The sequence below is a fragment of the Sinocyclocheilus anshuiensis genome, unplaced genomic scaffold, assembly GCF_001515605.1.
Source record: "Sinocyclocheilus anshuiensis isolate Anshui unplaced genomic scaffold, SAMN03320099.WGS_v1.1 scaffold110, whole genome shotgun sequence".
In the NCBI taxonomy this organism is placed as follows: domain Eukaryota; kingdom Metazoa; phylum Chordata; class Actinopteri; order Cypriniformes; family Cyprinidae; genus Sinocyclocheilus; species Sinocyclocheilus anshuiensis.
In genome coordinates, this window is record NW_015544155.1 from 639944 (window position 1) to 654064 (window position 14121).

Here is a 14121-nt window from a genome sequence, read left to right on the forward strand (position 1 = left end):
TATATATATATATACACTGTATATATATTTAAAATAATGTTTATAATATTCACATTTTGTGAAAAAATTTATGAAAAATAGTTTTTAAATAGAGTTCATAATCCCAAGTTCTGATGTTTATTTTTTTTGTAATGTTAAAAAGTATTGTTAATGTTAAAGTTAAAGGTTAACGGTTTTTACTGATCTGTTTTATAATGTGATTTTTGGTGAATTAAACTGAATCAAATTAAATTTAAACCTGAATATAACAATCATTTCCAGATTTTGAAATCATCAGATATTTATTAAAATTTATTTTTTTATTTTTTATTTTTTTTTGTGGTATGTACAATGCAAGTCAATGGGGTCCTAAAAAGCACTGGACATCATTAACTTTTATTGCACGGACATTTATCAAAAAATATTCTCATGCATTTCGCAGAAGAAATAAATAATCTTTTAAAATTAGATTCTGTATCTGATATTTTCAGTGTGGTCTGAATGTCTTATCTGTGTGTTAAGTTTATTGCACCACATCATCATCAGTGGAATTCACGCATCTGCAACACAATTACATTTCCAACTTATTGAACTGTAGCTGTGATGAGCGATCACTTGACTCAGTGTTTCCATTTATGCTTCTGCATCTGAGCATGAGCACTCACGACAGTAAAGACAGACACTCAGCACGGGGTAAAGCTACCCACACCAGTGTTTGATTCAACCCTCTTTCATAATTGCAGCCGTGTTGATGCCACAGTGGTGAGTGGGCACACATTAGACCACTCCTGTGTCGGCTGGATGATCACAAGCTCTCTCAGGCCTCTATTAAACAGTAGGCTCCATTGAGACCAAACACAAAGGCCAGTCTTCGTCACACATACTTTATATTTGACATTTACTGAGCACTTGCTCTTTCTTTAAAGCTGACTTCCTTACTTTCTGTCTCCCTCTCTTAACAGGCAAATGGAGTAGACAGCTCTACTACAACATATCAACCGCATGAGCCACACTTGTAAACAACGGCAGAGCAGTGGTGAATCCAGACTTTTTAAAATGTTTACAATGGCACATATGGAACACAGACTCACAGTAGCAAGAAGCATAACCCACAATCCCTGATGATGATGATGATGATGATGATAATAATTAAAAAATATTTATAATAATAATAATAATAATAATAATAATGGGAGATATTTTCATACTTCAACATGTTGTTTAGACCTGGAAATCATAAATAAAAAAATAAAAAATAAAATAAAAGGTACAAATGTCTGATGTCACACTGATCAAATCAAATCAAATCAAACCAGATTTGTATAAAGATTTTTTTTAAAATATATTAATACCTTGATACATTGATAATAAAAATAAATGCATCTTGAGCACCAAATCAGCATATTAGAATGATTTTTGAAGTGACATTGATTATTATTATCATTATCATCATTATTATTATTGTTAGGGAATGTCTATAGTTGAATATCTTTTAAATTAGCAATGAATATTACAATTTATTATTATTATTATTATTATTAAGGACACAAATCACACACGAATAACACTAAATAATAAAAATATTGTATTTGCATATATTGTATATTTACGAAATGTGAGTATTGGTATTTTCTTCTGTAAATAAATTTTCACTCTACTGTACAATATTTTACTGTGTCTATGCTCTATCAATTTAGCTTGTTTATTTGCATTAAATTACCATTAATTTATAACTTTCTTCTTCTTTTTTAATAATAAATAATACATTTAGTAAATGTAATAATATATTTTTTAAAATAATCCAACAAAAACCTATTTAATGGATCAGCAGAGGCTCATGCAAATCAACTAAATTGTGACCTTTCATTTCTTTACACTGCTACTCGCTCAAATTTAAACCTAGGATGTTAAATCAGGCTTTACTAAAGTTCCACCTCTGACTTGGGAGTCGACCAATTACAGTTTACAATTTTTGGAATCCTGGACACGTCCCTGTAGCAGAGAAAGAAAAACTCAATATATCAAGTCACGAACAATACCATGGCACCTGTGCTGAACTCCACACCTGAAGCCAACAGCACAACACTGCGTTTACAGGAACTGAACATTATACTCACAAAGGGACAAACATTGGATTTCCGTGTAGAATAAATGCTCAGACCTTACAGATGTTCCAGTCTCAGGTCATATCCTGGCAGTCAGGAGTCATTAGAATCAGTTGTACTGAATTACATGGTGCTGGTGCTCTGACATTTGACTGACAGATCAGTAAGCAGGCCTGTTATTGACTCTGGGTGCTGTTACTCGCTGTCAATCTCCATGATATTCCTATATGGAGACCATAGAAAATACAGTTTTCTGTCTAGTTTGTTCACAATGTCAAATGCAGAGGACTTTAATTCAAAAAGAGACTAAATCTAAGCTTCTGACAGTGGCCTGCACCGGCATCAACATTATGAGAATTGATTTCACACCAACAGCTTAAGAGCTTAAGAACACACACTTCCAGGGTCCAAAATTAACACTTACAGTAGGACCAAGTGCCAAATGTGAGTAAAAACTGGCATTGGGCAACTGGCCCTGAATTTGTTACAAGGTCCCTAAAGTACATCTTTTGACCAATGATTTTTTCAGTCACATGTTTATTGATATTTGACATGTATATTGATATTACTAATATAATAATTATTAATAAAAAAATAATTTACTGAGGATGCACTTACAAAGAGCAATTTCTAACCAATTAAATATTTTATTTAAGTATAATTTATCTATATTAATCAGTAATTATTTATATTTAAGCTATAAAAATTATATTTACAATTGAGATGTTATTTTCAAATAACAATATCATAATTAATAGTTAACAATCAAATGTAATACTTTTACGCAGCAAGGATGCATTAAATTAATCAAAAGTGGTAGTAAAGACTTTTTCTTTTTTACTTTCTATTCATGAAAAAATCATGGTTTCCACAGAAATATTAAGCAGCACAACTGTTTTCAACACTGATAATAAGAAATGAGCAGCAAATCAGCATATTCGAATGATTTCTGAAGGATATTTTGATTATAAATTAATCATGTCTGACTGAGCAGCATGAAAATCAAGATTTGAAACACTTTAAAGCCCTTATAAAACTCAGTGAGGCATAATCTCAGCAGCAGGATGTACAGTACAATGCTCAAATCCAGCTAAACCCCAGAATTCATTTTGCTGCTCATCTATTATTTGACAAGATATGTGGTGCTACCAGTCTACCAGATGGCACCTTTACAATAGATGGCTGGATCAGAGGTCATTAAAGTGTTTACTCATGGCACAGTGATGAATTGAGTAGTGAACAGTGTCAGATTTTTCCACTCGTCTCATTAACTATGATAGTTAACCTTTGTCTGGGTCTAGGGCAGGCAGACAGCAAACAGTTGTAATCTAAATTACCCTGTGAGCTCATTAATGTGAATAACAATTGTTTGCACACAACCGCAAAAAAACTCCATGAACTTTGCAGTTTGATTGCCAAACTTTGGCAGTGCTACAGAAACAAACCCTCTTGGTTTACAGCAAAGAATAGAAGTATTTTCTTTTATATTCTATTTTCTAAAGAGGAGATGAACCCCTGCTGATTACACCCTATGAATGAGATGAACCTATTCTCATAAATAGCAAAGCTGTCATTTGTTATCATAAAAGTTGAAGTCAAATGTCATGTGTACTTCTGAGCTGTTAGCAAGCACCTACTGAAACTTTTCTGTGTCAACAGCTCTGAAGAGATGCTTTAAAATTGTGCAGCCCAGATGAGTGCATTTCATCTGGAACATTCACAATCTACAAATCATTTGTCATTCTAAATGCAAAATAAATAGGAATAGAAAAAAAAAGATGAAGGAAAGTAAATATTACATTAATTTAAAAAGCAGCTGACTGCTAGTCATAATTAGTCTAATGGTAACAAAATAAATAGAGGAGACAGGATCAGTTGTCAGCAATACATCTCAGTAATTCAATATTTTATAGATATATATCAAATAGGTAGTGAAGAGAGAGAGACTTATTCTTAAGGCCCGGGTCACATTTTTTGTCTTTCATATCTCATTTAATGCAGTATATTAATGGAATTATTGCTGGCCAGCAAAATGGTTAGATATTTTTTCATGTTACTATTTACACGTTAACTTTGTAACAAAGTACTTTGTGTTTCATAATAGTTGTAATCTTAAAATTTTGCCTATACAATTTTTGAAAAGTCTCATATGCTGTCAGTCTCAAGGCTGCATTTATTTGGTCAAAAATAATAAATTGTGAAATGTTAATACAATTTATAATTGTTTTCTATTTTAATATATTTTAAAATGTTATTCCTGTGATGGAAATCTGAATTTTTAGCAGCCATTTTCAGTAGAATTTTCATCCAGTCTTCAGTGTCACATGATCCTTCAGAAATCATTCTAATATGCTGATTTGGTGCTCACTTCTGATTTCTTAATTCTTATCAGTGTTGAAAACAGCTGTGCTGCTTAATAGTTTTGTGGAAACCATGATACATTCTGGATTATTTGATGAAAGTTCAAAAGAACAGCATTTATTTGAAATAGTAATAATGTAAAAATCTTTACTATCACTTTTAATCAGTTTAATGCATCTTTGCTGAAAAGAATTATGTCTTAAAAAATAAAAATAAATAAATAAAATAAAATAAAAAACTTACCCCAAACTTTGGAACGGCAGTGTAGCTTGAGAACACATATTAAATAAACTGTATTTTTTCCTCTGGACATTACTGGTAGAAATATTCAATAGCTTTTTACACATGAATTTAAGGTATAAGTCTATATAGAAATAAACCAATCTGAGAAATATTCACTGGAGTAAAATGTGACAACTAACCCCTGTCTCCCTTACCTACTGTACAAAACCTGCAAACAACAGTCTTCGTTTTGTGATGTTAAGTAAAGGTAATTCAGGCTGATGCACAATAAGGACATGCTCACCTGCTACATGTAGATTTCATTTGTGTATACTTCCCGATAATGACATAAACGGCAGATTTCCTTCCAGCTGGAGACAAAAGAACCTTTTTATTATACATGTAATTCACTTTCAGTGTCCAATAGACCTGAGGCTCATGGTGATATTAATAGATTTCACAAGCATTGTAAAAGTGACATCACCCCAGAAAAGACTGAACGCATAGTGAAACACTACTTCCCGACTTCAACTGATCTAATGCAATCAGGTCAGGATACTTTCTGGGAATTTGGGCATATCACATCCCGACACACATCACATCCCGAATTAGTCCCTCATTAGTCTCCAGGTGCAAACCAATCACAAATGCATGAGAAACGGCACAGAGAGCATCATCACGGCCCAGTGATTCAGTAACTAAGCAACACTGAACATCCTCATCGCTAATAATAATTTACTGGTCGATCTAGTAGGAATCATTGCTATTTTTGATGAATCTGATGTTTTCTCCTACCTGCAGCTCTCCTGTTTGCATCACATCTGGTTAAATACTAAGCTAGCAAAGAGAGAGTTTGTGACTTCAGCTTATTCTTTTGGTATTTTTAAAAAATGTCAGGGATCTTAACCAGATCTTATGCTTCCAATATATTATAGGACTTTTCAGAATGATAAATTGAGTCAAACTCAAGTTATTCATAGCATCAAATAATCAAATAATCAATTTGGATCATTTTTAAATTGAATGACTTAATCATTAAAACCACTCCTAGAGTACGGCCCCAGCTGCACGGTGTTAAACTCTAATTTTAAAGGGTTAGTTCACCCAAAAATGAAAATTCTGTCATTAATTACTCACCCTCGTGTTGTTCCAAACCCGTAAGACCTTCGTTCATCTTCGGAACACAATTTAAGATATTTTTAATTAAATCTGAGGGCTCTCTGACCATCCCATAGACAGCAAGGTAACTACCATGTTCAAGGTCCAGAAAAGTACTTTTTTGCGCAAAGAAAACAAAAATAACGACTTTATTCCACATTTTCGTCTCTACTGCGTCACTTGTGGACGCGCGTTCACGACAGTATCATGATGCAAGCGTGTGACGTCATCACTCCGGATCTGGGTCAGCGCCGGCGCAACAACACAAGGGTGAGTAATTAATGACAGAATTTTCATTTTTGGGTGAACTAACCCTTTAAACTGTGGCCATGCAAATATCATCCAATTTGGCCACAGTTGGAGCGTGACCAAAGTATAGGACTTCAGTCTGACCCCAAATTTAGGTTTTAACTGCAGCTAATACAACACTTTTGCAATGAAGATGGACCTTCCTATCAGCGATGGCGCTCACTTAGCTGTAGTTATTCATGAGTCGCATAATTCTATTGTGAACATAAGTCTTATCAATCAAACAGGAAAACTACTCAGATGTAAAATGTCTAATGCATCGTAATGACACGTATTCAATATTTTTCATATATCATGGAATTGCCATCACATTGCGCATGGCACACTAATTTATAATTTCTAGCAACTGCTTCGTTAGGCAGGGGTATCATATTCCTTTATTACTGACAGGTTATCTATCTCAATTAATTTGCAAAGCAGCCAGTGGTCTTAAGCCACAGCACATCATAGCCAGACAAGATGCATCATTAAATCATCATTTTGTTTGTTATCTTTATTCCTTCTCTCGGTTATTAATGAGTATTAATTATGCAACCTGCCTGAAGATGATGGTGTATGTCCTATGCCGTGGCACAGCAACGGAGATTAATTAATTTGAGTAAATGAGAAACCCATCTTCCTATTTTTTTGTAGCTTAGGCACAAACTAAGCTACTCACTGAATCCAATGTTTCTCCAGAGAAAACATCATCTAAGAGTTTACAGAAGCAAGTACACAAATGACTGGACACACTTCTAATCACCACAGAACCTTTTAATTAATCTTGATTAGATTATATATATAAATGGATGATATTATGATTTCTTCTTCAAAATATAACATATTCCAGACTAAAATTATATTTTTTGTTTGAACAGTCCGACATGCCAACTTATAGCTTAGTTCAGTGGCGTCAGTTTGTGGCAAATTCTGTTTGGTGTCATAGTTGTACGGAAATTAAACACTTTGCCTTTAAATGCCAGCTGCTTAGACTGAAGTGCATCTGTCTGCGAGACTACAAATTACTCCCACTACAAATTAACCATCTATGCCAACAACCATCGCAAAGAAAGCATAATATAATATATGCACACCTAAAAGGACCTGCCAGATATTGCAAATACAACAAAAAACTAGCCACTAACAATAGTCATTCTGATTATTAACCTCTTAACTGTCAGAAAAAATGTGCAAAAATTTTACCTTTAGGGGTATAACAGCTTGTCAATGGAGCAATAATCTCAAAGGGAAACATTTGTATATCTTCTTACCCATAAAGGGTGCATTTACCTTAGAGTAGTAATATGTACCTTTAAGGTAGTAATATCTACTCTTATGGTACTAATATGATTGTTTTTATATATGCTTTTTAAGTCTCTTATGCTCATCATCGCTGCATTTATTTGGTCAAAAATACAATAAAAACAGTAATATTATGAAATATTATTACAATTGAAATAACGGTTTTCTATTTAATATTTTTCAAAATGTAATTTATTCCCGTGATGGCAAAGCTGAATTATCAGCAGCCATTACTCCAGTCTTCAGTGTCACGTGATCCTTCGGAAATCAATCTAATATGCTGATTTGCTGCTCAAGAAACATTTCTTATAATTATCAATGTTGGAATCAGCACAACTGCTTTCAACATTGAAAATTTTTGTAGAAACTGTGATACATTAAGTTAAAACGCTTTAACTTTGGCAGCATTACAAATAATACACTTCAAACCACGCTCACTAAAGAGTGCTCACTTAAAATAACCATTCTGTAGTGGACGTGGTTTGTATTCTTACAGGGCTCTTCAAATATTCAACAATATATAGACATATACAGGGGTCCTTTTGAAGCAAGCAAATATTTTCAGTGAAAAAGTATCTGAAATTATCTCAAGTTTGATTTCTAAACCTAATGGGACTGGACTCTGTTATAAAGCAGCACTGGTTTCTCATATTATTTTCACATTAAGGCTCCTAACCACATTGGCATTCAGCCTGTGCATCCAATTACCTAATTTTGAGACTTCGCAGTAAATAAATAATGAGTGCAAAAATAAACAAGTCTTTAGGGGATTGCTGGACCCATGCAAGAAGGCGTTTGCAGTCTTGAGCAGAAACCCAACAGCGGTGAGACAACCATTACACTGTGCAGCATAAATGCAAGCCCAGAGGGGCCTCATGGGTGAAGTGCAGACTGTCCAGAGGCCTATAACTTTCTTCTTGTGCACATGCAGGTGGCTAAGAACAACATTTATATGCAGCATTACCATAGTGAGGCTGGCTTTCTGCATTAATGCACTACTACTCTGCTCCCTTCCTACCAAGGCCCTGAATATTTGAAGAAATGAATAAATAATAGCAGACTCAGCCCTGCGTGGTGGGCACTCGCCATGATTTGTGGGACCCCCTGACGAGCAATGATTATGTTTCCCTACCAGGAGGTGCAGTATTTTCTAAGTGGCTCCATGCAGTTTGCGGCTGTTGATTGGCACAGATAACTGTGCAACTGAAATAAAAGACATGGGAAAAATGGTTATTTAGCAGAGAATTTCATCTGATTATTTTCAGTACCCTGCTTTCCTGGTGTCATTTGGGCATAAACGCCTTGGTCAAGGGCACAAAAGTGATCTCAATAATTCCAGTTTTCTAAGGCTAAGCAGACAAATTTGAGATGTACTGACAATCTCTGATCATGTACTGTAACGGCTTATATATCCAACTATATATATATATATTTTTTTTAATTTTCTTATAGCCAATTTCCCTCTATGGATAATTCATATAAATGTCCATACTGTATGTTCCTAAAGCATATGTCCAGTAGTTGGAAGAACCTGATGAAAACATAGTATTACATGGCCTAAATTACAAGAGAACTGAATAATAGGACAAATATCTTCCAGTCACAGGTGTGTGGGAACAAAAGGAAAAAAGGAAGAAAAAACAGCAGTTGACGTTCTTAGTCGACTGCAACTTAGTCTTACAGGTGAGTGTAATCGAATGCACCTGATCTAAGTAATAAGCCAGATGCAATTAACAGGAATAATGAGGCATAAAAATGCATAATTTCACATGGTGATGATGGTGGGGGATGGCTCTGTATTTTACCCTTGGGTTCTCAGTTTCGCTCTGGTGAAATTTGGGCATTTATAATTGCATCTGACTCACACAAAAAAGAAGAAAAAAAAAAAAAAATGTTAATGCACTGTCTCATTCGCCTACCTCACAATTGCTCAGAGAGAAAAAAATGATCATTTTTATGATGATATGGCAAGCTGGCTGTTGACACCAATTTATAAAAATGAGTGGCAGGGGGCCTCTGTGGGATGTAATGATGATTGAAAAGCTCTGATTGCCGATCACAACTTTGGGACGGTTACGCTGGAGACATCTGTGCCCCTTTCCTCGTCCTCTTTCAGAGTGCTGCAGACAATGGGCTGACCTTGAAAAATGCTAAACATCTATTTAAAGAAGATGCCATTAAAACAAATCCTTTGGCAATACAGATTATTACAACATATTTCAAGAGCGGAAGGTTTTTAATTGCAAGGCCACCATGTGAAGACATAAAAGATTCATAGCCTTGTACACAGTAACTACCAGACAAAGAAAGCTGCTTTCATAAATTGCAAAGGACAAAAAAACAGCAGTGCTTGCTCAGAATAATATGCAAACAACGTTTAACTGTTTACTTAATTTAATAAAGCATTAAAACCACATAATTAGTTGTCTATGTTCAGTTATTTGTTTATTAATCCACAAGCTGTATTCTTGTGAGCCGAAGCTGGATATTATTTAAGGAGAAAGAAATAGACTCACGGTCTCCATAGCAACGGAGAGGTCCCACGGTCAGCTTGGCCTCTGAGCCGGGTCGATTTGTGTCCCCAACAGCCACTTGGCTGACCGGTAAGTGGTCTTTATATACCAGAATCCCGGAATCATCCCTCCTACCAAAAAGTATAATTCATAATAAATTATGATGAAAAAAATAAACATCTTATTTTCATTTTTTTCTGCATCATAGTACTAAACCTTAAGAATCTTAACTCTCCTTGTTGACAAGATCTAATAAACTCATTAAAGCTTTAATACGTGTTTGTTTTCTCTCAAAAGCAGCCCTCTGACACTGATGACTAGCTGTTTAATTACAGCAATACAATTTGTTTAATCAGTGGAAACACTCACTGCACGTATTTTGCAAAATTAGTAAACATTAGTGAACACACACATACATAAACCTCACAGGTACATGCACTATGTCTGCATTACTTTAATGCCACCATCTATCACGGTGCCAATGCAACCGCAAAAGTCATTTAAAAAACAATTATATATCGCAAACCTGTAGAGGAAAAAAACCACCATCAACAATGTGGTTGGGAATGAAACATGCTGCTTTGAAATCCAATGTCCTAATTTGTATCCATTATGCATGGTGGTTCAGTTTGCTTGGTGTGTATGACAAGTGGCGAGGGCATCGCAATAACCCGCTGTCCATCTGTGCATGGGCCATTAACACATATTACTGTGTGTTCAGCTAAACCAGCAACAGAAGCAGCAAAATTCTCTCTTTCCAACAGTCTAGCTGTATAAATATTCACAAAATGTATCAAAAACATGATGATGATGAAGAAATCCATCAGGAAAACACAAATACTAATATGCTAATAAGATACAGCTCACTGACTGAGGCTATGTGTACCTTAAGAATATAGTATTAAAAGATCATTTCCAAGCTCTTAGCATAATGAAATCCGTGCAAACAAACACAATGTACATTATACAAACACAAACACACAGTTACCCAGGGGCACATAAAGTCTGTTTGGTTATAACTTTCTACCAATCCATCCAATACACTTCATGTGGAGCGCCAATGCTTACAAATGCCTGATAGTCTATAGCTGTTCCAAAACCACACAGAATGTGTTTCTGCATTTAAAAATGCAAGACGCAGGAGTGTCGAACCACGGTTTTAGATTGCAGTGTCATGTGAGAGATGCTGCAAACAGGAGTGCATTGGTGAAACACATTTGTCTAGAGCATGTTTACATACAAAAACAACAGAAAAGAAGTGCAGTAGAATGCAAAAACACATCCAGTGTAAATGGCCCCTAAGACGGCAACCTCTCATCGATCCTTATAAGTGAGCGATTTGAAATGCTCTACATACTGTAGGTATCAACTCCACAAGCCACAGAAATAGTGCTTGGCACAAGAGAACACAACACAACAACAGTCTGACGTTAACATGTTGCTAAGTTAATGGTGTAATACTCTGATATGCATAAAAATGTACAGGACAAGCAAACACTGGGCAGAACAATTTTTAATTACACTGAACTATTTTTTTCAAAACTTTTCAGCATGAATGATTCAGTACTACATGTGAGCACTAATGGATTAACTGGTTAGCATGGTCTAGTTAATTCCTGCACTAATGTACAGTTAATGTACAGTTAATACAAATAGATAGATTACTATTATAGTATTTTTTAAAAATTTGAGCAAGTTTTTTTGTATTAAGTTTTAATTTTTAGTAATTAGTATGTGGTTTTGTCATTTTCTATAGCTTTAATCCATTTTTATTTCAGTTTTTGTTTTTAGTAATTTTAGTACTTCAATGTCAGCTTATTTCTGTTAGTTGCCAAGTTTTAAAATTAATATTTATTTAATAAATTACCGAAAAAGTTTCAGTTAAAGGGGATGTTTAATGCCATTTCATGCATTCTGAGTTATTTACACCGCTAAAGAGTTGGATTCTCATGCTAAACATGACCAAAGTAAAAAAAAACAAAAAACAAGTTGGACATATAACAGAGTAGTGCCAAAGGCACTCCTTCAGGGTTCGTATAAGTTTCGGAAAGTTTTTTTTTTGAGTATGGCCCTGTATGACGTCAATAATTACTCTATAGGTATTCAAGATTAACATGAGATTGGCAGAAACTGTTTGTGTTATGTCCGCTTTAACCACAAAGGTTACAACTGTAGTGCGGGTCTTTGTGCATTCTTGTGGTGCTATCAGCCAATCAGTTTTGTCGTGATGTTATTATGTTGCAGATGCACAGTCTTTAGTTATATCTGACATATATTGTACTGCTCAGGTGATTGGCTCAAAATACAACTGTGCTCAGATCTAAGGCACTATGGTAATGGTACTAACAGACTTTCTCTCTTCTTCTCTTTGCAAATGTAAGATTGAGTTTGTTGTATTAAGGTAGATTGTTTATCTCTCTGTTCTTTAACAGCTGACTGGCATTAACAGCTACCATATAAAGACCCATTAGAACGGATGTAAATGAATGCGTCTCAAAGCAATACATACGCACATGCATTACAGACAATTCTATCAGGGTGTCTGATGAATGACCTTGTTCCTCTCCTTTGCAATATCCCCCACAGCTCTCTTTAGTAATAAAGCCACCAAACACACAAGCCAGAGCTTTTGTTGATGGAAATATCAGGGTTCGGCTCTACTTAAACTTCTTTATCAGCACAATCTGTTTGCCATTTGCACAAATGCTGAGGTCGAGACAACTGAAGAATACACAGAGACAATAAAGAAGATGGGAACATGACATACTTGTCTCTCTTAAGTTTGATAGGTGGGCTGAGAAGGTCAGTAAAATAGCAAATAGCAACTTAGTCCACAGCTCATAATTAGCTACTGGCTTTGTTGATTGCCATGGAAACAGCATATTGCTACTCAGATAATGTGTGGCTTACCACTGCTTCTGGTCGGCGTCACAGTTGCAGTAGTATTTGGAGTCGGTGCAGTTGCGCTCAATGCCACATGCACATTTCTGAATGCCCGGCACAGAGCCGCCCCAGTAAAAGTGCTTCTCGTTACCGCGGCCGACCCACCACGTGTAAGGCGTCCCATCTGCAGACACATAAGAGAGCAAAAACACACCATTTATAGTCATTATGTATTAATTTTAACATATACATATAACATACTGTATATACATATAACTATTAAATATTATGTGAAACATAATATGTTAACGAGAATTCCATCCATCGATTCCAAATGAATTCCAAGAAATCTTTGTCCATGGATGACTCTTAACATTCCACTATAACTGCATGTAAAAGAGACTGCAGATTATTCGAATACTTACATAAATAAATAAACAAACAAACAAATAATACTATGAACGCTTTTAGATCCAGCACAGCAAGCACAGAATTTAGAATTTAAAGAGTTTAAATATAAAAAGATTTTCAGTTTCAAAGTCAAGTAAAGGATGTAAACACGGTCAAGCAAGCTTTTTGAGTCAAGGACATTCTTCTTTAAATAGATCTATTTTGTTCTTAAAAGGCTGCTATATGCATAAATAGCACACACCAAAAATGCAACTATCCTTTTTCCAAATCTACCACATTTACATTACATATTCACACATGCATTTGGCAGATGCTTTTATCCAAAATGAATTTTTAAAAAGTTTAGAACTGCAAAGTTATTTTTCAAACCATTTCATGCATTCCATGGGAATCGAACCCATGACCTTGCCATTGTTAGCGCCATGCTCTACTGTTTGAACACCACCATAGCTACAGAATCTACCACAGGACTGAATCTCTGAACAGCTGCTTATAACATGCAGACAACAGTAATTACAGTGCTTGAGATTTGAAGAGTACTTTATGGTCTAGCCCAAAGATACGAGTACTAATTCTCTCTGTGTGTAAAGACACAACACGCTCAAAAGGATTAACACTTGGCTCTTTGGGAGCATGCATGGAGCTCTAGGGGCTGCTGGACTGCCATTGTCAAGGGCTGATGTGCGTGCAAATGCCCACATCTGCATGCACAGAAGGAAGCAAGACAATCCAAGCATAGTGTAGAGAGCTGGCAAGTGCACTGGAGGCATACACACACACAAGCTTGTGACTACAGCACACACTGTACACACACACACACACACACACACACACACAAACACACACACACACACACACACACACACACACACACACACACACACACACGCATGCGTACA

General features: G+C 35.4%; 1 protein-coding gene across 1 annotated transcript in view; it reads right to left on the reverse strand.

Annotated features, from left to right (window-relative positions):
* Nucleotides 1–14121, reverse strand: part of LOC107695381 (contactin-associated protein-like 2) — a 409258-nt gene that overhangs the window by 76521 nt on the left and 318616 nt on the right. The window contains exons 15-16 of the mRNA XM_016495265.1: nucleotides 12839–12995; nucleotides 9932–10059 (exon numbers count right to left, since the gene is read on the reverse strand). Coding sequence (XP_016350751.1) covers nucleotides 9932–10059; nucleotides 12839–12995 — 285 coding nt within the window. The remainder of the gene's footprint in view (nucleotides 1–9931; nucleotides 10060–12838; nucleotides 12996–14121) is intronic.